Source organism: Xenia sp. Carnegie-2017, unplaced genomic scaffold, assembly GCF_021976095.1.
Source record: "Xenia sp. Carnegie-2017 unplaced genomic scaffold, XeniaSp_v1 HiC_scaffold_22, whole genome shotgun sequence".
Taxonomy (NCBI): domain Eukaryota; kingdom Metazoa; phylum Cnidaria; class Anthozoa; order Malacalcyonacea; family Xeniidae; genus Xenia; species Xenia sp. Carnegie-2017.
In genome coordinates this window covers 4,336,481-4,362,263 of record NW_025813485.1, presented here as the reverse complement: position 1 = coordinate 4,362,263, position 25,783 = coordinate 4,336,481, and the positions used below count along the sequence as shown (strand labels likewise).

Here is a 25,783-nt window from a genome sequence, read left to right as displayed (position 1 = left end):
AATTCTAGCAAATTCTAGCAGTCTTTAAAAAAAGACGTTATTTTAAGATAAGAATAGGGATGTATTTAACTAATTTACCGATGAATGATTTGATGTTAGGACAAACTTTCTTTACGGTTTTTGAAAATCATTTTTTTCTGAGTTTTTTTAACTGAAGTTGAGAGAACGATGTAAGCCAACCACAATACGAAACCTTTTTCGTAATAGTAAAAAATGCTGACTGTTTTTGATCAAAAACCCGATACCTCTCACGCATGTCATAATTACATGTAAAAACTTGCCGATTATTCTTTCAACTCCCACACTCCTCGCTCGTTATTTCCCTGATGTCATATCACCGCAGTTATCCAACTAATCAAAACAAGCACTTGAGATTGCAATGTTGTTAGTTATTGCTTGCTCTTTGCAGCTACAATTACCTGTTTTACTTTTTGTAGAAATCAAGTCGAAATTGAATAGAAATTCGTCAATTTGTTCTTAAAATATTATAGAAATGGTGAACCAAACAAAATCATAAACCAGGAGTGCATGTGTTCGCTTTATCCGCTCCTAATTACGCATTCTCTAAAACTTTATAATACTGATCAATTTTATGATATAGTTATGAGGAATGAAAGTTCTGTTTCTTTCTGAAGTATATGTCTTTTATTTTCTTGTAATGTCTTGTATTGTCTTATAAGTGTTTTATTTTACACAAAATGCTGTAGAATTACCAACTACCATATTTTTCGGGGTTTTTTGACAGATTGCTAGTATAGCCTTTAGTTGACTTTAGTCTTTGCAACTTCAGGATTCATCTATTCTAGCTTTATATAACGGTCTACTTCTGTGTTGGAAACTTGCACTAATTAAAATATGAAATAGAATTAAGCAAAATCCAGTTTGTATGAATCAATCATGCTATTCTAAGACGCTTTATAAAACTTGTAGTGGATGTGTTCTGCGTTAAAGTATTCAATTTGTTAATGTCTTCTACTAATATGAATTTATATAGATTCCATTTCAAGTGAAAAGCCGAAATTTGACATTCAACAAAATCAAGTCATGCAACCTACGTAGAAGAAAATATTATGAAGTCAAAACGGTACATTGAGAAGAGACCCTCACGTTTTATCACTTATTTTTACAGGTCGTGTAGGAACTCAATGTTCTATAGAGCATTTAATGTCGCTAAATTTGAAGCAAGCAGAAACATGTGCAAATATACATACCAAATAACAATGCTAATCTAGTTTAGCTTTTTGAAAACTCACTTGACTGTTTATAAGTTTCAATAAAATGAACATTAAGTTCGAAATTTTCATGATACAGCAGCTAAAATAATATTTATTTTACGAAATTTTCATTACAGTGCCATTGCCATGCACATGACTTCAATACAGGATAATCTTTATAATATGGCTATGGTCCAGTAATACAGGAGCAACCATTACAGCTATACTTGTGTTTCGTTTTACTATCACTTTGTTCTTCATTATAATTCACTATTAAACATTTCAAAAATTCCTTTTAAGGCATCTGCTCCACCTGATGCGAGATCTCACTGTGGTACTTTCTTTTCTATACGCCATTTATTACTGGTTACTATATTTTTCTTAGCATGCATTCTACCTCAGCACAACTTTTGAATTTGATTTCTTACAACCTATATACCAAAATAGCTGCATGTTTACTTGAAAATCATTTACACAGCATGTGCTGGAATGCAATTAAAAATCAAAACATTAACACATTAAATATTTACTGTTGTATGAATGCGGTGAAAAATCCATTCAACTTAACGTCATCGAAAATTTTCAAATACCAAACTTGTATAATTATGTCAGTTGTACATCATTAGTCAGTTTGTCAGTTGTCAGTTTGTGCATCAGTACGAAAGATCGATGAGAGTGCATTCCAAATCAGACAGAATAATTAGAACCATTCCTCTTATTTTGTTATTCATACACTACCTTAATTATACGTAAATTCCGTTTTGTATTTTTTGCTGCAAAGGACATCAGGAAATAGAGTATTGTTCAAAAACAACTTGTGATTCAATTCGTTTAAATCACTCGTCGCTAAAATAGCCTGTGAATGGCTGTGATTTCAACCAGGAATTAGCTTTATAGTTTATCTCGAGCCCTTGTGGCTGATTGTAGGTCTTTACAATTAGTAGCTAACATTTTTAAAAGCAGTCAATGACAGTTCTGCTTAAAGCTTCGTTATTTGTTTTGATTGTCGTTGAACTTTTGAAATACTTAATGAACCAAGTATTCAATGTTCCGCTTATGTTACTAAATATAAACGCATAAAATAACAAATATGGCTAAGATTAATTTTTGTTAATAAGTGTTACATAACTTTTCGACATTGCAATTATCATGGAGCGAACAAACCAGATATAAAATCAACCACTCGGTTACTTATTGCAACTCAAAGCGATATCTACAATGAATATTAAAACACTTTCAAAGAAGCTCATATAGGCTAGAAAACAACAAGGCTGGAAATAGTTTATACATCTTGTTCATCATCGATTATCCTCGTTATGAACGTTGGCCATTCGTTCAATATAAATCTACAAAAAATGACTAGCAATCACCGGATAGCTAAAACAACATTTCATGAAGATTATTCGTACAACTCTTAGAAAAAATTCTTTGGTAATAGCAAGAACCTTAGGTAGAAGCATTTTCTTCACCTTAACATGATATGCATCAATAGATCTGATTTTCAAACTTGCAACATCCACTTCATGTATCACTTATAGTCGATGGAAAATATAAATATGGAGTAAAAAGCAATAATAGTCTATCAGTGTCACGAAACTAAAATTTCAGGTCAAATCTTTAAAATTATATTACATATTATGATGAAGATACAAGCATATAGATTACACTTAGCTATAGAATTAGTTTTTGCGACTACATAGATGAAACAACAGAGCCTTCTACTTATTAGTTATTGCAACTAAAAAATCAATATGAAAACACGTCAAATATTTACAACTATGTATGAATGCGGTGAACCCAGTCGTTCCACTGAATAACGCCATAGAAAATTTTCAAAATAATAGCACAGTTGGACATAGCTATTAGTACGAGGGCGTTCCAAATAAGATAATACATTTTTAGTATTCACCTTCAAAAAATAATTGCAACCACTCAATTATGTTATCGATTCGATCACTACTTACGTATATTCCTGGTATTTTGTAGCTTTTCTACAAAGGCTTCTTCCTGGTATTTTGTAGCTTTTCTACAAAGGCATTTATATACAGGTTTAACATCGAGTAGTTACAAAGAAAATTCCAGCATTTAAAATATTAGTACTAATGTAGAAACAACTCAGGAGTTTTAAATCATTCGAAAAATAACCTGTGATTTCAACCAGGAATTAGCTTCATGGTACACAGAATATCCCAATTGTACTGCACTATTTTCATTCTCCTTCATAACATGAGATTTATAATGCATAAAACGATTTTGAACACTACTAGTCAGTGATTATGTCCATGCAGTGCCTTGTCAGGATTGAATCGTAGGGATGCAAGCAAATCAGTCACACTTTCGCGATTTTCCTGCCATGTAAAGGGCACTGGAAAGTTGAAAGGCACTGGAATACTACCTTAATGTACTAAGAATGAAGATGATGGATTTTTCAAGTAATAAGGCTTCGAAACGGAATAACGAAAGCTCGTTGTGTTTATGTCAAAATAGCAAATTCTAGCAAATTCTAGCAGTCTTTAAAAAAAGACGTTATTTTAAGATAAGAATAGGGATGTATTTAACTAATTTACCGATGAATGATTTGATGTTAGGACAAACTTTCTTTACGGTTTTTGAAAATCATTTTTTTCTGAGTTTTTTTAACTGAAGTTGAGAGAACGATGTAAGCCAACCACAATACGAAACCTTTTTCGTAATAGTAAAAAATGCTGACTGTTTTTGATCAAAAATCCGATATCTCTCATGCATGTCATAATTACATGCAAAAACTTGACGACTATTCTTTCAACACCCACACTCCTCGCTCGTTATTTCCCTGATGTCATAACACCACAGTTATCCAACTAATCAAAACAAGCACTTGAGATTGTAATGTTGTTAGTTATTGCTTGCTCTTTGCAGCTACAATTACCTGTTTTACTTTCTGTAGAAATCAAGTCGAAATTAAATAGAAATTCGTCAATTTGTTCTTAAAATATTATAGAAATGGTGAACCAAACAAAATCATAAACCAGGAGTGCATGTGTTCGCTTTCTCCGCTCCTAATTACGCAAAATCTAAAACTTTATAATACTGATCAATTATATGATATAGTTATGAGGAATGAAAGTTCTGTTTCTTTCTGAAGTATATGTCTTTTATTTTCTTATAATGTCATGTATTGTCTTATAAGTGTTTTATTTTACACAAAATGCTGTAGAATTACCAACTACCATATTGCTCGGTTTTTTTTTGACAGATTGCTAGTATAGCCTTTAGTTGAATTTAGTCTTTGCAACTTCAGGATTCATCTATTCTAGCTTTATATAACGGTCTACTTCTGTGCTGCAAACTTGCAATAATTAAAATATGAAATAGAATTAAGAAAAATCCAGTTTGTATGAATCAATCATGATATTCTAAGACGCTTTGTAAAACTTGTAGTGGATGTGTTCAGCGTTAAAGTATTTAATTTGATAATGTCTTCTACTAATATGAATTTATATAGATTCCATTTCAAGAGAAAAGCCGAAATTTGACATTCAACAAATTCAAGTCATGCAACCAAGGAAGAAAATTGCACAAAAAATACGTAGAAGAAAATATTATGAAGTCAAAACGGTACATTGAGAAGAGACCCTCACGTTTTATCACTTATTTTTACAGGTCGTGTAGGAACTCAATGTTCAGTAGAGCATTTAATGTCGCTAAATTTGAATCAAGCAGCAACATATGCAAATATACATACCAAATAGCAATGCTAATCTAGTTTAGTTTTTGAAAACTCACTTGACTGTTTGTAAGTTTCAGAAAAATTAACATTAAGTTCGAAATTTTCATGATAAAGCAGCTAAAATAATATTTATTTTACGAAATTTTCAAGAAAATGCCATTGCCATGCACATGACTTCAATACAGGATGATCTTTATAATATAGCTATGGTCCAGTATACAGGAGCAATCATTACAGCTATACTTTTGTTTCGTTTTACTTTCACTTTGTTCTTCATTATAATTCACTATTAAACATTTCAAACATTCCTTTTAAGGCATCTACTCCTCCTGATGCGAGATGTCACTGTGGTACTTTCTTTTCTAAACGCCATTTATTACTGGTTACTATATTTTTCTTAGCATGCATTCTACCTCAGCACAACTTTTGAGTTTGATTTCTTACAACCTATATACCAAAATAGCTGCATGTTTACTTGAAAATCATTTACACAGCATGTGCTGGAATGCAATTAAAAATCAAAATATTAACACATTAAATATTTACTGTTGTATGAATGCGGTGAAAAAATCCATTCAACTTAACGTCATCGAAAATTTTCAAATACCACACTTGTATAATTATGTCAGTTGTACATCATTATTATCAGTACGAAAGATCGATGAGAGTGCATTCCAAATCAGACAAAATAATTAGAACCATTCCTCTTATTTTGTTATTCATACACTACCTTAATTATACGTAAATTCCGTTTTGTAGTTTTTGCTGCAAAGGACATCAGGAAATAGAGTTTTGTTCAAAAACAACTTGTGATTCAATTCGTTTAAATCACTCGTAGCTAAAGTAGCCTGTGAATGGCTGTGATTTCAACCAGGAATTAGCTTTATAGTTTATCTCGAGCCCTTGTGGCTGATTGTAGGTCTTTACAATTAGTAGCTAACATTTTTAAAAGCAGTCGATGAGAGTTCTGCTTAAAGCTTCGTTATTTGTTTTGATTGTCGTTGAACTTTTGAAATACTTAATGAACCAAGTATTCAATGTTCCGCTTATGTTACTAAATATAAACGCATAAAATAACAAATATGGCTAAGATTAATTTTTGTTGATAAGTGTTACATAACTTTTCGACTTTGCAATTATCATGGAGCGAACAAACCAGATATAAAATCAACCACTCGGTTACTTATTGCAACTCAAAGCGATATCTACAATGAATATTAAAACACTTTCAAAGAAGCACATATAGGCTAGAAAACAACAAGGCTGGAAATAGTTTATACATCTTGTTCATCATCGATTATCCTCGTTATGAACGTTGGCCATTCGTTCAATGCAAATCTACAAAAAATGACTAGCAATCACCTGATAGCTAAAAACAACATTTCATGAAGATTATTCGTACAACTCTTAAAAAAAATTCTTTGGTAATAACAAGAACCTTAGGTAGAAGCATTTTCTTCACCTTAACATGATATGCATCAATAGATCTGATATTCAAACTTGCAACATCCAGTTCATGTATCACTTATAGTCGATGGAAAATACAAATATGGAGTAAAAAGCAATAATAGTCTATCAGTGTCACGAAACTAAAACTTCAGGTCAAATCTTTAAAATTATATTACATATTATGATGGAAATACAAGCATATAGATTACACTTAAAATTAGTTTTTGCGATGATGGAAATACAAGCATATAGATTACACTTAAAATTAGTTGAAACGGAATAACGAATTATTCACGAGGCCAAAAAGTAGCCAATGAGAAATACACGGGGAGCAAGAGTCTTTTGGTTCGTGGAAACTTTTCAATAAAAATGATATTGATTTACAGTACATAAAAGGATTTCCACTAGCAGAGTATTAGTTCAATTCAGATATACTTTGGTGAAGATGAAAACCTTTCAGCCAAGTAGGTCTCTTGTACTGGTGGAAGATGTAAGAAAAATGTTACATTCTGCTGTATTAATTTGCCAAAATGCAACTGAGTTTTCCACCTGTTTCAGCTGAAAAACTTTGTCAGTAGCGACGCACACATGATTTTTTTAAAACAATGAATGGAGTTTATTTTCTAAAAGAATGAATAATAACTTTGATGAAATAATTTTGTCCTATCTACCGCTTTTTAGCTCTAACCATTCTATTCAACAGCTCACTCATAGTACAAAGTAGTTTGCCAAATCTCACCATATCTCAAATTCCTATATTCTGTCAAATACATTGAAGATCAAATACAAAAAACTTTTATGTATTTGATTCTCAATGTTTACCTCAAATCGAATGTACTCTATCTGTTCGTAGTCTTCAATCAGAGTTTTGATTGGTTAATAATGCAGAAATATGGCGGACAGATTGAGTTGAGGGCAGGTCGTTGAATTGATTTTTAGTCTTTGTGTGAAATTGGATGAAAGAAAAGTAAAAGGAATAATACCCAAGTGTATATAAATTTATTTAGTTCATATACATTTATTTTTCCTTTGTGCAGTCGAAAAAGTTTGTGAATTTTATCTTATTATTTATTAATTTGCTTGGTATTTTATTTATTTAACTAGTTTATCCGAACTAATTAGTACGATAGTTGAAGGTTTCTTTCATCTTATATAGATACTGATAATGACTTTGCAGCCTTTGCTTTGCACTCTATGTAACACAGAGGTATTGAACAAGGCTGACGACAAATTTGAGTTTGTCTCTTGTTCAATTTGCAGCGACTCGTGTAAGTTTATATAATTGCTAAGTTCAGTTGTCGAGTTGTGCATCTATATTATTACTTGATTATTTCATGCATGTGAAGTACAATTGCCATAGTTTCAATGTTAATCAAAGGCATTTTTTAGTCTAGGAATTACAATAGATGACTCTGAATTGGGTTAAAGGAAAAGAAATTTAGAGTCATCTATGGCGAATCTAGCTGTTGAACTGTCTGTTTTTTATATTCTAGTTCATTTTTCGTGTTTAAAATTACCAAGAAAATTAAAGAAAATCATCCACTCTTATTCCTGGCAATGCAATGATTGTAAATGCTGTGAAATCTGTAAAATGGACACTTTGGAGGTTAAAGATTTACAATATTTTTATTTTAATATTTATAGAATTCAAATTATGTACTGAATCTTTACAGTAAATCATATGATACACATTAGCAATTTATGTTTACTCATTTAGAGGAAACTACTCTGTTGTGATGGGTGTGATCGTAGTTATCACACATTTTGCTTGGAACCTAAATTGGATAAACTACCAACAGGTATTATAAAGCTCAGTATAGAGGTGTTGTTGTTGGTTAAGAAGCTCAGTTTCAGGCAACTTTTATGAAGGCTTTTTTCATGTCTACTTTGCTTTTCAATTTCAAGAAATGTTATTTCATATGTGAATGGCTATTTTGCAATTGCTTCATGAAATTTTTCGTGATGATATTAATGTTGATATTTTTTAATAATAGGAGAGTGGTTTTGTAGTCAATGTATGGCTTGTAGCAAAGACATAAAACCTTTATATGACAAATCATCTAGCAGATCCTCTTTTCGAATGTCCAAACGTTCACCACTTAACAATGATATCAACTCTGGAATGATCACTATATCAAACAGCTCACCATTAAGTTCCCGGAATAGAAATGCTTGGAGCTTAAATGAGGAAACTTCTTTGACCTGCACAAGATCCAAAAGAAAAAGTTCACAAATTTATTTTTCTACATCACCCAAAAAGAAATTGACATTGTTGAATAATAATACAGGGAAAGATGATGATGAAAAAATGAGTTTAAAAGTTGAAAAAGGTGAAAGTAATGTGTAATACACCCCTAATTGTACAATGAAATTTAATTTGTTCTTCTGTATAGGTCTAAAGAGAAGGTACAATTATCGCAAATCCTGTCATGCGCCTAATTGTGATGAATTAAGTCAAACAAATGCTTCACTTATCTCTCATCATAGTGCTTCAGGCTGTACCAAACTTCACAGAGATCAAATGAAAGCAGAGGTATAGCTGCTTATGTGTAGTGTAAATAAGTTTAAGCTGCAAATCCATAATGAAGATGCGTGTGCTTGCTTCTGGCTCATTTGATGACCATCTTAATTTTTTAAATTGATTTATTCAGTGAAGATTCAACTAATTGTATACTTACGTTTTTTGTCCAACAAGATAACAGGGAAGAAAAGCGAGGAAAACAAAGAATTAAACAACTGTGAACCCTTCAGGAGACGAAGCCAACGTAAGACGGTAAGAGGGAGAAGATCTAATTTTATTCAACTCAAACAAGATTATACGTCTTACTGTAACGCATTGTCGGATTCTAATTTGTATACAAAACGTCGTTGTGACGTTTGTATTTCTCTGGTTTGAAAGTGTTGGTATACTTGCTTACGCATTTTTTAACAGATTTCAATTTCAAATCAAATCACGCAAACTCACACACTGAAAGTAAACGTATCTTCCTTACCCTGGAAAAACAATAAACAATCTCCCAAAAAACTTGCAAAGCCTGAAACGATGACGCCAGTGACGCAGACTCCAGTCTCTACGGCCTCTTATAAGTTGATGTTTAGCTCTGAGGAAGAGGAGAAATTGAAAAAATTAGTTACTGAAAACGACTTTGAAATGTTTATGAATGCCAGAAAAGCGACTGAGATTTTGGTAAGAATATATCTGTAGGAGCTATTTTATATATGGCTATGAAGACTTTACTAAAATAATCTTAAACCATTCATCTCCATCTAAAACTCGTGTTTAACTCTTATTATGCATTAGCTATGTATTTTAACCTCCCTCAGTCTAACTAACTTTCCCTAAGATTACTATGAAATAAAAAAGAACAGAAAATGTAAATTACCTTGCGAGAAGAACTTTATTTCGGAAGCAATTCACAAAATCTTCATCTGTTTTATCTCCATAGATACAGTGAAAAACTATAACATGTTTGCAGATAAAGCTAAACATACCATACCATAATATATCCTGTACTTTATAAAGTCTTGATTATTATCTACTCTTGCACCTAAGAATAGCAACAGAATTACAATGTGACTTTCACACAAGTGAATGGAGAATTGCCCATATTGTATCAGGCTCTCCTAAATTTTTAAAAGAAAGTTTTTTTTTGTTGTTACGCAGAGTTTAATATAATTAAAAGCAATCGTATTTGATATACAGGATAAAATGAAGCCTACATTTACCAGTACAAGTTGTAATGTTCGTAAGATCGAGTTTGGAAAGTTCAATATTGATGCATGGTATTCATCTCCTTATCCTCAAGAATATTTTCATCTACCAAAAGTGTACATATGTGAATTTTGTCTCAAATACATGAAGAGTTTGACCATCTCAAGAAGGCACATGGTAATTATGACTTAACTGCCAGTTTGAATGTAGAAATGTCAGCGTTATGATTTATGAACGCGTGCTTTATTTATGCAATTCTCGATTATAAATACAGGCGAAATGCTCAAGACGGTATCCACCCGGCGATGAAATATATCGAAAAGGAAATATTTCGTTCTTTGAAGTTGATGGTATTAAAGAAAAGGTGTTGGAATGAATAATGGCATTTTTTTGGATGGCAGATTTCCTACTGACATTTTATTTTCTTGTTTTTATTACACCATTCCAGACGTATTGTCAAAACCTTTGCCTTCTTGCAAAACTTTTTTTGGACCATAAAACATTGTACTATGATGTGGAGCCCTTTCTCTTCTACATTCTGACTCAGCGTGACAACACTGGTTGTCATATAGTGGGATATTTTTCTAAGGTGTGCATATACATAATTATTTAAAAAAGATTTCTATTGCTTTTAATTTTTCTTTTGGTTTCATTTTGTTAGGAGAAAAAATCGCGTTTCAATTACAACGTTTCTTGTATACTATGTCTTCCACCTTACATGCGTCAGGGGTTTGGAAAGATGCTTATTGCATTTAGTAAGAATTGATTAGATTTTATTGCTATTGCCCAAAACACTTCGTTAATGCATGTTATTTTTATTTTTGTAGGTTATTTGTTGTCACGCAACGAAGGTAAACCGGGATCACCTGAGAAACCTTTGTCAGATCTTGGGTTAATAACTTACCGAAGTTATTGGACTGACATAATTCTTGGATTTTTAAAAAGTATCAAAGATGACGCTGTGTCAATAAAAGGTTTAAATTGGAGATTATATTTATTCTTCACAACTTGTGTATGTTGAATAAGAGCGTGTTTATAATTATTGTTATAATTAATCTGTATACAGCATTGCGCATGTCTATTTCATTTACGACGCGGCCAAAATACTCCTGTAGTTTTTTACTACATGCATTGTCGGTTTGTTAATTCGTAAAGCAATTTCACTATGCATGGCCAAGCTTTAGTGAGCAATCTTTATAAGTTACACACATTTTAACCCATGCATGTAGCTATTGAGTTTAAGTTATGAACGCGATGAACACGAATGTAATGAGGACGACATACAATTGATTATTGTATTCTCTTATTATCACAGACATCAGCATTTTGACTGGAATAAACAGTGCTGACCTTATTAGCACATTGCAGTACATGGGAGTTCTGAAGTATTGGAAAGGATGTCATATCGTTTTAAAGTCCGAAGTTAGTTCAGTTTTTACTCATTAATTTACAACGTATTGTACACGTTCACACACAAGCATTTGTAAAAAAATTATTTATCAATTTTTTTATTTAACTAACTGAAACAAAAATTTTTTCATTTTATAGGATTTATTCAACGAATACGAAACAAAAATGAAGAATCGTCCACCCGACCACAGGACAGTTGATCCAAATTGTCTTCAATGGACACCACCCAACAAGAGAGACGAAACGTCTTAATACAAGACCAAAATGCTTTTCTTAACAATTTCTTAGAGAGAGTTTTTTTCATAGATCAATTTGGAAAACTTTCGTGGGGTACAAACTTGAAAAATGCATTGCAATATAAAGAAAGATTGTAAACAACAACGATTTTTATATTAATTATCAATTGTTAACTTTGTTGACTTTGTATGGCGAGGGAAACGCTGTCAGTTGTCGCATATAATTTTGTTCGTTTAAATTGATTCTTATAAAATTTCGTTATTTTATGTCACTGTTATCAATTCCTCTTGCACAATTGGTCTATGTAGTTTAAACTTTCATTAAGTCTGTTTTCCACTAGCCACATATCGTAACGTATCGTAACATGGCGCATGCGTGCTTATGAATTTGATGGTCAATATGCACAAGCACGCATGCGCCATGTTACGTTTTGCCACGATACGATACGATACGTGGCTAGTGGAGAACAGGCTTTATGCGAATGATCGAGGTCTACTACGGTTTTGCCATATAATGCTACCCTGCTTTATATTAGAAAGGAAATCCCTCTCGTATATTAAACTGGCACCGCTATAACTTAACTCGTCTCATATAGCATTATATAGCAAACTGTAACTTTCCTAATGCAAACATTTTAAGTTAGTTTAGTCTGTTTCATTCACGACGCTATAAGTAAAAGTTTATAAACATTCAGTATACATACACAGGTGTACATCACAAGCACCTTTATTTCCCTCGTTTTTTTGTGGATTGAAATGGTCGGAGTCGTTTCCATACTTCTTATAAGACATCTAGAGACATGACAGGACGTAAATAAAATAATAACAAAATGCCTACCAAATATATTTTGTAGTAATTCTAAATGTACTACTATACATGGTCTGCTACAACTGCTACAGATATTACAATTTACGGTACTTAATAAATATGGTTAAAAATTATCTTATAGAAGGCCAGCTTCTTTCTTTTTCTTGCTAATTTCGTCTTCCAAAAAGGTTATTTTCTTTAGCAACATTTCTTTTTTCATGGTAAATCCACCAAGCTGAGCCTTTTTCAAACTCCTTTGATGTACGTCAAATTCGCCCTCGTCACACACCGATCGTAACTGGGATTCTTTTTCAACGACTTGAACAAGCTCGGCATTTTTATTATCAAGTTGCTTTTGAAGCTCATTTAGCTGGGCAAGAAGCAAATCATTAGGAGACTTATAGCTACTTCTGGATCTTTCGTTTGGCCTAATGAACGAACGAAATGTTTTATCGATACTTGAAGTCACTATAAAATGATATTTATGTCATATAAAACCTCCTTACCTAGAAATTTTTGATGATGGAGCTGAATTCGGTGGCTTCAATTGTTGCAGACGGGTCGTGGCAAATTCTTTCGTGGCCTTAGTGGGTGAGTGAAGCGTTTCTAGATATCCACGCAATTTTACATCATCCATGTAAGAGTTTCGATCGATCATACGTTTATTAATAGCCTGAATGAAGCATTTTTCCTTTTCAATTTAACTTCATGATATTTATGCAATTTGAATAATTCATTTTAAAGACAAAAATATAAAAGTAGTGTAGAATTATCATCAGCGTTACAGAGAAGATCATACTTGCTCTACATACCTGTGGTGAATAATCAGTATCATTAATACTTGAAACTTTAATATTGAGCAACTCACTGACAACATTGGTTCGTTCAGACATCGTGGTCACGTGTTGGAAGGCGTTTTCAAGAGGCGTTTTGCTATTAACTAAAGTGTGGGCTGCATCAGTAGAACGCGCTCGAGCAAAGAATAAATCTTGACAACATATCCTCATGGCCTGTATAAATACAACACATGATATTAAATAATCTGTTCTTTCAATTTATATAATTGAACGAAATTTTTGATTTCGGACTACAAAAACTAACATTTACACTAAACATAGATGTTTAAATGGATGCATTAAAAGTAAGATTTCAATGAATATGCAACACGTTAATATATATAAGAAAAAGAGAACACTGACAAACCTTATAAAATGCACGTAAGAAACTTGGATTCTGATCATCAGATAAGTCGCCAACAAGTATATGGGCCAAACAATGCATGATTACTACGATAAAATCACCAACTGATTGAAGGCGTTCCTCACGGACAAATAGAATCTGTCGGCTATGTTCGTAGAAAAATGAATTTCTGAATGCGTTATTATCATAGTTATTTGGAGGAATGTTTGATGCAAGAAGTAAAGTGACTGATGGTACATTCATACGGTTTTCTAAAAGTTGAGTGACAAACACACCAAAACGGTACACAACAAAGTTTGCTGGTGAGAGCTCGTTTATATCGACCGGATAAAGGTCCCCGGAACAAATCCACTGCGCATCCTTAAGATCTATATAAGGTCTTCCTTCGCCGGCTCCAAGAACTCCGTTTCCTCCGGCAAATGAATTTTGGTTTAAGAGTTCTTCTATTTGATCAACAGATGCCAATACAGGGGAAGACATAAGAAGTGACAGCAAATCCCTTTCAGTTAAATTTTCAGCAAGGCCCACTGTCACAACTGGAGAACCACCAGCAACAGGCATGTTTTCATGCTTAGCTTGATCATCAAAAATCCTGGACGTTAACGCATAATGCGCATGCTCAATTCCTATTTCATCACGAGAACTTTCTATAGATATTTTATGTAAATTTTCTGGTTCTTTAGACTCTTTCCGCTTCTTCCGTCGTGCTTCCAATTTTTCCTTAAGTGCAGCTTTCATGCGTTCTTGTTCGTTTTGAAGATTCTTTTGAAACTTCGCCATGTTTGCTTCATGCTCCTTTAGAAGTCGCTGATATAAAATACATAAAATTTTTTGATAATAAATATGCAAATGAACGAATATTTTTATGGAGTAATTTTATAAAATTTACCTCTTTTTCTGGTTCAGCTTGCCCTTGCTGGGCAAGCTCAAGTTTTCTCTGGGCTTCTTTTTCCTCATTCTGTCTTCGTTTTCTATATTTACGTTCTGCTTCTCTCTCAGCAAGACGTAAACTTTCACGCGATCTTTCTTCTTCAAGTTCTTGTTCCATTTGCCTTCAACACAAACCAAATGAAATAAGGTAAATTCATTACTGAAACTGTTATGTGTGAGGCTGTTTTACCTGTGTCATAATTATATTTCATAGGCTATAATCTGGTTGCAGTCGACAAAATATTAAATATTAAAAATAATACAAGATTACACCATTTTTTCTAGATGGTTTTAAAAACACAATTAATGATAAGAATCGTAGAAAATCATCCTATTCAATATAAAATACTTCATGTTAATAGCTTTTAGCACTTAAAGTATCTTTAAAAGTAGACAAATGATGTTCACCTGATTTCATTGTCCATCTTTTCCTTTAGAGTGAAGCTTTCTTTTCGCCTTTCTAGTTTCATTTGCCTGATTTTCTCCGAAATAGCAAAAGTTGTACGTTCTCGAAATTCCTCAGCATTTTGAGCAGCTCTTGCGGCCTCTTCTTCATAGGACTTGCTTAATTCCTTCAAAACAAAAAGAAACATTTTCGTATACATATCATGCATATACAACATTTCGACTCTTTTTATCAGGAGAGAATTTTTTGTAAATTTTCAACTAATCGACTTTCCTTGCAGACCATATATCCATCCCAGGCAGCATTGCCAAACATAAAAGTGACAGTAAGTGATTTTATATGATTATATTGCACGCCACCTGCATGCAGGTTACGATATCTCTGATTTCATAATGCTGCATGATTTACCTCTTTCGTCATAAGATCATCCATGTTTCCCGCCAATTCATTTAATTGTCTTTCCCTAAGGCGAAGACGTTCATACGCCTGTTTAACTTCGAGTGATGGTTCAATATAGTTTTCTGCTTCTTGCAAGCGAGTTTCTGTTTCATTATCAAATTGATCCAACTCTCTCTACAAACCATTCATCAGATTATTGATAACTTAAAACATTGTTGGCAAGTAGCTACCACAATTGTGTAAATTAAATTTCAGATCATGAGCACCATTCTAATTTTTGAAATATATTGTTTTCAAAGTGAGAGGAGAGAAAAATATTTAGCTAAAAAATCTTTAATTTAAGTTTATATCCATTTTAACAATGAGCATAACCTTCTCATTGTTACTTATAGACGAACAATAATGGCGTGTACATACCTTATGTTGTATTTTTAGTTCAGCTTTCTTTTGAGAAAGTTGATTCGACGTCAGTCCATCTGGGTTCAACAGTAGCTCAATAAATTCCTATCATAGATAAATAATACATACAGTGAGCGAAAACAACCAAAAACGAAATTCCATGCAAAACAAGATGTCAGTCAAGGTAAAACGCCATCCTTCTGGTGGTGAACGAAAACGTCTGGAAGACTGTGTTATAACGATGTAAACAAATTTTGCTAAGCTTTAACGAAATAATTCGCTGACAATAATTCACCAACTTAAAGTAACAAATAAAATATTTCCCCATTCTTAATAATAATAACGTGTAATAATAATTTTCAACATTACTTTTTCGTGTTCAGCAACTTTGTCATCTTTTTCCTTTTGTCGCTGTTCACAAATCATCGCTCGCTGTTCGTCTTTTTCCGCTTTTGTCTCACTTCTGAACTGTTCTTCAAGCTGAATCTTTTGATGAATATGATGTTGCTTAAGAACCTCGAAAATCGTATTTTCGGCATTCTTTGAATCCATATCACGTAATTTCTCAGCCAGTACTTTCTTGCGAGTTTCGACAATCTATTTGAACAAATTTTGAATTAAAAATAATCACCAGGGCAAACGAAATAGAACGTCTTAAATCTTTACTTCCTAATAGAAATAAATCTGATGTCCGAGATATCAAAACTAGGATAAGGCGTTTCTTAGTTTTTCTATTTAAGGATTATTGAAATTAAAGCGCTGAGGTACAAAAAGCAGTGATTTTGACATTTTCCCAATTTACGGCTTGCTCGACCAAGGAGGCATTGCAATACTGCTAGTTGAAAAAAATGAGTGAATGTTAGCATTCTGAAAAGAGCTTTTAAAAACCATATAATTCTAAGAAAGAATGATGAATTTTACGAGGTTTTAGAGGTTAAGGTTATCAAAGAGTATTTGCGAGAACTCTATCATCCATGTATTCACCATGGTAGCTAATAGAGTATAACTGCGCGAAGTTATATACAATGCTAAAGAAACGCTGATAAAAATCTCATTATTATGATCTTACGTGATTATCTTCAACTTCATTTCTTTCCACTTTTTGTGTGACGAGTTCTTTGGAAACCTCAGCTTCGTGTTTTTTTGCCAAGATAGATACTTGCATCTTTCGCCTTTCAGCAATCTTATTGGCCAAGGCGTTCAATTGTCGATCTTTTTCCATGTTGATATTCCTACTTAACATGTCCAAGTTAGCTGTGTGTTCACTCATAAGTCGCTTTGTTTCTTCTTCCGATAAACGATTGTTTTCGTCATGTATCTTAGAGTTAAAGTGCTCCCTTTCCGCAGCAATCATCTTTAGAAAATAATAAAAGATAAAGAGTGTAAACGATTAAATGCATGTGTGAATGTAGTACTGACAAACAACTCCAAGCAGAACGCTATACCTTCTCTTTTTGAATCTCCAATTGCTTCTCGATAGTACTTATTCCTCTGTTCTTGGTATTCTGCAATTCATTTTCCATATGAAATATGTCTTTCTTATGCTTGATTTCCATATCTTCAAGCTTCGATGTTTGTATTTCTTCGAGCGATTGCATTTTCTCAATCAAACCTTCTTTCATTAGTTCTTCGGTTGTTTCTAACACATCATTGGTGTAGAAATCTTGGGATGTTTGAGCCTAGAAGATATCAACAATAGATAAGATAATCAATTCTCAGTTTCAAACTATGATTTTTCAAAACAAATTTTTATATTATTTTTAATAAAATAACTATAATATAAAAATAATTTTATATTATATTTAATAAAACAGATTGTTATATTTGGAAAAAATACATGCACGAGTGAGTTTCATTAAAAAATACATGCATGCACGAAATTGCACTAGTCCGAAGGACCTCATTGCTTGACTAACTAATCAGTGGCACTTTAAATAACATCTTACAGAAATTTGCACTGGGATTTCGTAAAAAATTGCACTGCTCTAAACACATCAGAATGGGAAACTTTCTAGAAAATTGTTAATTAGAAAACTCACATGTTTTCTTGAGAGAGCCACGGCTTCGTCTTTCATAGCTTTTTCTTTAGCAAGAGTCTCCTTCATTCTTCTGCGTGCGACTATCTTTGCATCAATAATAGCTTTGTTATATTCTCTTTTGCTATCTAATCGTTCCCTAGCTTCGGTCGCTTGTTCGAAAAATTTTGCTACAAACGAACGTTTTTCTTCATCAGACATCGCAGTTTTATGCAAAAGGCCATTAATAATTTCCGTCTTTCTATCTTCAACTTCGTTCTCATTTATTTTAGACATGACATTATCGATGAGATGTTTTTCGCTTTTCTCCCTTGATCTTTCTCGTTGTTTAGCCAATTCAATGATATTTGCTGCTGCTTCAGATGCAGGATCAACAAGTGCTAAAGCTTCCTCTTCAATTTGTGTTAATCGAACACCTCTACCACTTAAAGCACGGCGCTTCTCTCGTTTTGATCGCATTTTGTCTTTTAGGTCCTGGTGTCTGATCGATATTTTACCGGACACCTGAAATAAACATGTAAAATATAAATCCTTTTATCAATTTTGAAAACTATATTGAGCCGTCAGTTTCCTTTTGAATTAATATGGTTGGAGCCCGTCTTGCAGTACAAACAACATCCTCAAAATTTACTCCTGATGGATAAACCCGTGAGTATAAGAACCAAGACAAAATTATATCAGATTATCAACAGTAAAGGAGCGAAAATTTAACACTGCGTTTACATTTTCATTCAAAATATAAAATATACGATATTTATGACAAAATATATACAATCTTTATGTCAAAAATATACGATATAATGTCGTGTATCCAAGCTCATATTCGTATCAAGCGAATGATGATAGGTATTCTAAACATACTACATAATAGTCAAACTCAAAAATACAATACAATTATACATCTGATATAACGCGATAAATTTAGTGGTAATTGAAAAGCTAAATTATTCTTCAATAACACACTTAATTATTATTGGTCGATAAAATACCTTAACATAAATGAATGACACACAACTTTGAAATCAATAAAAAAGTAGACTCCGAGACAACAATCGCTTCTCTCGTTATTCATAACATTGAACTACAGGTACATCGAATCACTTCAAGAAAATACTCGCGAGAATGCTGAGACTCAACATGAAGTGTATGAATGATTTAATTGAGACATAACAATTAAGGCAAATTATGTAGGAATTGCTTCAATGATCATGAATGTACATATTGACAATGTTTGAGATGTTTCGATAAATCTTGGCAGTACAAAAGAAAAACTGTTTTATACCTTAATAAAGATTTCTAAATACAATTTTTTTCAATAATTTACATATCATAGTTGTAAAAACGACATTCTAGTGTTCAACATGAAAACTTTACACACAATGTACGTACCAACGTACAGAAAATGTAAAAAAATGTGAAAATACAAAAGTTTATAAAGCGACATTTGTTAGTCCAAAGTAGAAATCATACGTTAGAAAATAGAAAATACTAGATTAAATACACATGCAATATTGGGCTTGTACAACGATGACGTCTTGAACAAAAATATTTACATATAAAGAGACGAAAAAAGACTCTTTGTAGAAACTAAACATTAAAACATAGCAGAAAAATGAAAATGTAGCTAGCTATGATAATGAGAATAAATTAATATTAACAGCATCCTCAAAGTTGCTCTATCGTTAAAATATATATAGTAGAATATAACTGTTTCAGAATATACTACATACTATAGTAATGATTTTTTGTCTTGGATTGAATTGCGTATAACGGCTGTTTCTTAGTTCAACGCGTAGCTCATAGCCTCCGTCTCTTTTAGTATTGAATTTCTATCTCTATGATTTACTTTCTAATGAAGGAATTTGTGGCTATATTTGTGACTACATTAGAACGTACAGCACGTTTTTAAGTTTTACTAGGCGTCTTTCAGAATATGTTCATTTACATAATAGCTATATATGCAGCCATCTCTAAGTTCTTTCATACAAAATTAATTGTATCAAAAAATTCTGAAAATTGACAACTAGCTTTCTTCATATTCAAGATAAAAGTGTGCAAAACTATTCTGTTTCCAAACTCTTGTTCAAATCTTTAATATGGAAATAACGTCAATTTTTGTATCCTTTTTTTTGTGTTCAACAGTTGTTTGAGATCTGCCCCATTGACATGAATTGACACGTAGCCCGTTCACACATATTAACTTATCAAAACACTTATCACGAATACGGTCGAATACAAACAGTTCCAGTGATTCGCCAGGCGGAAAACGAACTCGTAATAATAAAAATTCAATGCATAATATAATCTTTTAATCAAAGCCTTTTTGGAAATAATTGAAAAGGCATTTGATAAACAGTGACCTTAAAAAATAAAATTTGTTTGAATATGTAAATTCCTTAGTTACTTTACAGATACCTTAGTTACAGGTGATAAATTTCTTGTATGTTAATTTTGACGATTCGGATGTAAAAAATAAATACATACAATGCGAATGATGTGATAACGTTAACAATAACTTTGATGATTTCATAATCTTTTCCCAATTAATCCTTCTTTTTTTTTACTTTATGGTCCATAAAAGAATTTCCACATTTAAAACCTCTTTCAACTTTCAAGGTATACTTCTATTTTACTGGATATTAATCACTATTTCCTCGGTCGTGAATTTGAATCCCAAGTCACATCGCTCAGTCACAACACTTTATTTTATTTTTATGTAAATTTGCATTTTTGACTTGCAAGAAACTTAACACCTGTAACGACGTACATGTAATTTACATATTTAAACAAATTGTCGAAAATAGAAATGATGTATTTCGTAACATGCAGAGCGTTACTGTTGATGAAATACAATTTCAATTATTTTTAAAAATGAGTTTGTATAAAATATTAAGTTGGGCATTGATTTTTGTAATAGAAGCGTTATTAATCTAATGACGTCTTCAAACACTATAATTAATAGTTCAGAGAACAAGTGTGAATCAAGCCACTTTGTAGGGAAGTTATATTTTATACTGAGATTCAATTTAAGATGAATAGTGCACAGCAATCCCTTATGAAACACAGGATATCTATATTATCTAAATGTACCTTTGACAGCCGACACAACTTTGTTCACCAAATAAGGTGATTTAAAATATCTTCCACACGAAAAGACCAGTAACCACAAGAGAAAATTATTTCACTATTTATAAAGGGATACTTCGACGTATTTGTAAGCGTATTTTGAAAACTCGTTCCCATTAATTGTTCGCAGTGAAAACTATGCCCAAAGAAATTACCATAAATGAAAAATCTCTGTAAGTTGTTTTAGCTTTATAATCTAAATGGAAGAAGTTAGGAACCAAGCTCCAACTCAGATTGAGTCAATTTATGACGTCATACAACAACAAAATGACCATCAAAGCGTGCAACTCTTGAAAAGTTTTAATGACAAAAATTTCGTACAGTAACTAATCATGTAAGGGAGCTTCACTTTTTAACAATGAATATCAACGATTTTTCAAAAATGTTCACATATAGGTTTGAGTACCCCTTTCAATAATTTCTTTACGCTTCATGATATGAGTTATAAAAATTTGCATACACGGAAAGCCAAAACTTGCTCAAAGTAAAATTTATCAATTAGATTGATAGAAGTCGACGTTAGATAAATAGACGCCGACAAACGCAAAACTGCACATAAATCGTTTATTTGTGAAAAATGAAATGTATTAATTTGAAGTATAATATTTCTTATTTACGAGTTTGCATGAGAAAAATGAAAATTCTTAATGTGTACAATCATCAGTCCAAATTTGAATGAAGAGGAATCCGTTAAACATCATTCATTATTTAAAAGAGAACAAAATAACAAATTACCTCTCTTAATTCATCAATAGCAACCTCGATGTCTCCAGGGGGGACCAATGTACTCATAGCACGAGCTAATGCTTCCATTTCTGCATCAAACTGTTCTTTGCGCAATGTATCAAAGGTGTTTTGCAACTCATCATTCTCGTCAAATTCCTGAAGATCAATCAAAAGCCGTTCTTGTTCTCTGGCAAGTCGTAGTAAATCTTGTTCGACTTCGTCCTCATTTGGAAGATCCAAATCTACCACCAATTCAATCCCAGCCCTTCTGGCCTCCTCCTTGTGACGGCTACGAAATATTTATACAATGAATTGAGACATGTCAAATCAATGAGAATAATACACACGCATACTTATATAGATCTTTCTTCTTTTTCAGTCGATTTCGCTTCAGGCGACGCCGAACCTCTTTCAAGTTATCATCTTTTTTAGAATCCAGGTCTCGAAAGGCATTCTCTATTTTGATCGAGTATTCACTCAACATATTTTCCATTTCTTCATTCGAAGAGGCTCGAAGAACTTTCTCTCGCAGTTCTCCATGAAGTTCATCAAATTCGGCACGTTTTGTTTGCTGACACTCCTCAAAAACATCTTTAAACGCCTTTAATTCAAACATAAAACTTAGCTTGTCGTAGAAATATAGTGTATATTATTAATATATTTATGCAAAAATACCAAAGTTTACCTGTATCTCATCTTCACGCAAATCATTTTCAATCTCAACGCATTCTAACATGTGTCTTTCACGTATATTTTGACTTAGTTCATGTCTCGTGTTTTCACTCCATTCACCAACAGCGGCTAGTTGTGAAACGCTAACAATACCGCTACTGAAGGTTTCACCAAGTTGATCAACTTCAAGACTATTTATAATCTGATCTGCAAGAACTGACGGATCTTTTTCATTTTCTTCATCCAACACCTTTTGCACTTGTGAAGGATGAACACTTTCTTGGAACGATGCTTTATTAACAGAAGATAAACCACAAGTTAGAAAGTAAATGATGAACTCTTCATTTCAACAATAATTTTGATCTATAAGTAACTCACTTTCACGAGTAATGTCTGTCGATGGTACATTAAACATGTCATGATGTAAAGCTACTGTCCTTCTGTTCGGTTGTTTATCATTGACCATTGTAATATCTGCAGAAACTGTAGAAGTCAACTGATCATCAGAAGCAGGAAGACCTTTCTCTTGAATTAAAGCGATGGCACGTTTTAATAGCGGAATGAGCTCAGAACTCATCTCTGTCTGCTGCTGGATATCGTCTCCAAAAACTCCGTTTGATATGAAACTAAAATCTCCAGCATAGGCACCTTCTCCGCCAAGAATTAACTGATTAATAAAATGTAAGATAAATTTTACACTTATCAAACTATTTCACTAAAATGGATTATTTTTCACATGTTTTAAAAGGCTTACTTTTGCCTCACTTAGAAGTAATTCAACTTTCTCTCTGACGTACTCCAGGGCTGCAAGCTCTCTATCGATTTTTCAATTTTATTTTGAAGTTGGTCTTCAAGTTCACTTCGAAATCGATTTTTCAAATGATGAAATCTTTCAGTAACGCTTGCCTCAGCATCAGGATTAAGAGCACCCTGGATAAAATTTACCGAGCATTTTACCATATATTAATCAGATGAATGTATCTGCTAAATAAGATATTAAAAGAACTTCAACTAAAGCCATTGTCAAAAAAAATATTCGAGAGAGTGGTCACTGCACAAATTTTGGCTGGCAATCTCTAGCATATAGTGCCAAAATAGACCTTATTAAAGTGTCGTATAATTAAAAGCATGATAAGAGCAATAATAATTACCATGTAGGCAAGAGCTAATCAGCACAAACGACGTACAAATGACATTTATGATGAGCAAATGCGCAACAGGGAACTTAATTTAAGGCTATTTACTACAAGTTTTATGGTTGCTGGCCATTACCTTTCTACATGCAAAGACCACTAAGGGAGCGTATTCATCACTAAGTTTTTTGAACATAGCAAACAGTAAAGCTTGTTTGACTTTTATCCCACGAGGCGAAATTTATGACTTGAATGTCAATTCATACCTCAAGTTCATCCATTCTTGCTCTATATTTATTTTCCTCAATTTGTACTTTGGCAAAAAGTCTTTCAATAACATCAACAAATCGTTTCTGACAAGTTTGGTGTTCTTCTTCCTTTTCTTTTTCAATAGAATCAAACCTTGTGATCCAATGAAGAATGAAAGGTGGCAGAGTTGCCGTTTGCTCGATATTTACATCAGCACGACGCTGCGTCTCACGACGTCCTGCATCGGATAGCGACGATGCTCCTAAAAGATATAACATATAATCATCTACGTCGCAAACGCTAAGAATTTTTGAAAAAGGAACACAATAGATGTTGCACATAATACATTATCAGCAATGAAGACATGATACCATAAGCAACAAACACATGAGAGAGCATTGCATACAATGTATTATCAATATAGATGACATTTTGCAGGAATAATAAGCACATAGGATATTGCACACAATACATTATGAACATTGAAAATATGTTAAAGCAACAACAAATACAGAGAAATTTATAAACAGCATATTATCAACAATAAATATAGATGTTACGTACACGAATAACAAATACAGAAGATATTGCATACACATATAAAGCAAATTATCAACATTAAAGACTTGTCATTCGTTTCGAGATTCGTATGGTGCGAAAGCAGAGAACACATCATAATAAATAGCTTACCTTCATTGAAAAACTCCATCAGTTCATAGACGTCATTCGAAGTTACATCATAGTTGACTAGAATTTGTTTCACCAACTTTGCTTGTGTTTCTGATAGTTCTCTCTCACGATGACGTTGACGACGCCAAAAACTTTTTCTTGCAACATACTCTTCTTCTAATATGGAAAGCTGTGTCGGCAAAAATTTATCTCTTAGTTCCAAAAAATACACTGAAACGAACATTTATTGAATGAACTAACCATTGCAGGATGCGCCTTGCGTTTTTTCTTCAGTGACGACGACAATGTCACAGGCTCGCATATGTTTAAATCCTTGTTTAATCGAATTCCACAAATTGTTGACATTTCGCCTGTTGCTGGATCTACTGCGGTCTCGCCAAGCATGATGGGAACGAGACCATTGCCATGGGGATCTTCAAGTGACCCCCCTAATGGAATGATTTCTTTTGTTTCAGCGTCCTTATCAATACCAAGAATAGGAACATCAAGTCCAGAACCGGAAATATCTCTCATAGTTGTTCCAACCAATATAGGTAGTAACTGACCAGTTGCAAAATATTCGTAAAATCCTGGAGATCCTCCAGATTCCATGAGGAACGTAGTCTGCTCTTCGTGTTTTAAGATTCCGTGTAAACGTCGCAAAAGATGCGTTTTGACTTTGATTTTCGATCGTGAAAGCTCTTTGCACCTGAAAATTGAATAATTTTTATAGCATTACCGATAAGAAAAAAACCTCAATGGCCACGCATATTAAATTGAGATGCCACGTACAAAATATATTTAGTTTCGCCATATATCTCAACAAAAGCCTTATACAAGAATTGCTTGTCACGTTGATCAACATCGAGAAAGCATACCCCACCAATTCCTCACCTAGTCTCCAAGATACTTTTTTGATGTCGCCATGACGATGCCTCATTTCCAATGACTGCTTCTTTCCACTCACGAATGGCATCAATGACACGTGACTCATTATACAGTTCACTCGCATCAAGTGCACTCTGATAGCCACCACCGATTGACTCAAGTTCTGTATCCTCGCCCGTTTCATCTATGAGTCGTGCTCCAGTAACTTTGAGAAGATGCCCTAAACAATACAAAGGCGGTTAATCTATTTTTAAAGTAATTCACAAAATAAGTCACATTAAGACGGTACAAAATTTTCTTTGTTTAAATTATACACAAATCATCATACATAAAGCATCCATTTGTCAATTCAGGCAAAGCAAGCATTTGTAAAAGGTTAACAACACTAAAACCATTTAGTAATTGTTGCAGC

General features: G+C 33.0%; 2 protein-coding genes and 2 long non-coding RNA genes across 5 annotated transcripts in view; 1 reads left to right on the top strand and 3 right to left on the bottom strand.

The window, feature by feature from the left end:
- Positions 1-533: 533 nt before the first annotated feature.
- Positions 534-3,050, bottom strand: LOC124446292. The gene is made up of 2 exons (XR_006948388.1): positions 2,684-3,050; positions 534-844 (listed from the first exon to the last, which is right to left on the bottom strand). It is a non-coding gene; the product is annotated as an uncharacterized LOC124446292 (long non-coding RNA).
- A 1,139-nt stretch (positions 3,051-4,189) lies between these two features.
- On the top strand, positions 4,190-11,997 carry LOC124446290 (histone acetyltransferase KAT7-like). 2 transcript variants are annotated; one of them, XM_046997128.1, is made up of 16 exons: positions 4,190-4,811; positions 7,529-7,640; positions 7,866-7,978; positions 8,090-8,171; positions 8,367-8,702; positions 8,766-8,778; positions 8,860-8,905; positions 9,068-9,145; positions 9,305-9,559; positions 10,076-10,261; positions 10,359-10,448; positions 10,533-10,673; positions 10,746-10,839; positions 10,912-11,058; positions 11,400-11,506; positions 11,633-11,997. In XM_046997128.1, exons 1-16 carry the CDS (start codon positions 4,749-4,751, stop codon positions 11,744-11,746), a joined length of 1,977 nt encoding a protein of 658 aa, XP_046853084.1. In that variant the 5' UTR covers positions 4,190-4,748; the 3' UTR covers positions 11,747-11,997. The 2 variants fall into 2 exon arrangements, with proteins under 2 accessions (XP_046853084.1, XP_046853083.1); XM_046997127.1 differs by lacking the exon at positions 4,190-4,811 and adding an exon at positions 7,162-7,417 and having other exon boundaries at positions 8,766-8,905.
- On the bottom strand, positions 6,058-10,082 carry LOC124446291. The gene is made up of 3 exons (XR_006948387.1): positions 9,756-10,082; positions 9,366-9,473; positions 6,058-6,261 (listed from the first exon to the last, which is right to left on the bottom strand). It is a non-coding gene; the product is annotated as an uncharacterized LOC124446291 (long non-coding RNA).
- A 444-nt stretch (positions 11,998-12,441) lies between the features above and the next one.
- Positions 12,442-25,783, bottom strand: part of LOC124445395 — a 50,885-nt gene continuing 37,543 nt past the window's right edge. The window contains 22 exon segments of the mRNA XM_046996118.1: positions 12,442-12,966; positions 13,045-13,211; positions 13,351-13,548; positions 13,742-14,545; positions 14,628-14,790; positions 15,077-15,240; positions 15,483-15,647; positions 15,891-15,977; positions 16,242-16,469; positions 16,942-17,226; positions 17,318-17,551; positions 17,912-18,412; positions 21,770-22,049; positions 22,114-22,361; positions 22,446-22,723; positions 22,811-23,099; positions 23,187-23,257; positions 23,260-23,362; positions 23,832-24,076; positions 24,505-24,673; positions 24,745-25,192; positions 25,378-25,591. Of these exon segments, the coding sequence (XP_046852074.1) occupies positions 12,675-12,966; positions 13,045-13,211; positions 13,351-13,548; positions 13,742-14,545; positions 14,628-14,790; positions 15,077-15,240; positions 15,483-15,647; positions 15,891-15,977; positions 16,242-16,469; positions 16,942-17,226; positions 17,318-17,551; positions 17,912-18,412; positions 21,770-22,049; positions 22,114-22,361; positions 22,446-22,723; positions 22,811-23,099; positions 23,187-23,257; positions 23,260-23,362; positions 23,832-24,076; positions 24,505-24,673; positions 24,745-25,192; positions 25,378-25,591 (5,633 nt within the window). The 3' untranslated portion in view covers positions 12,442-12,674.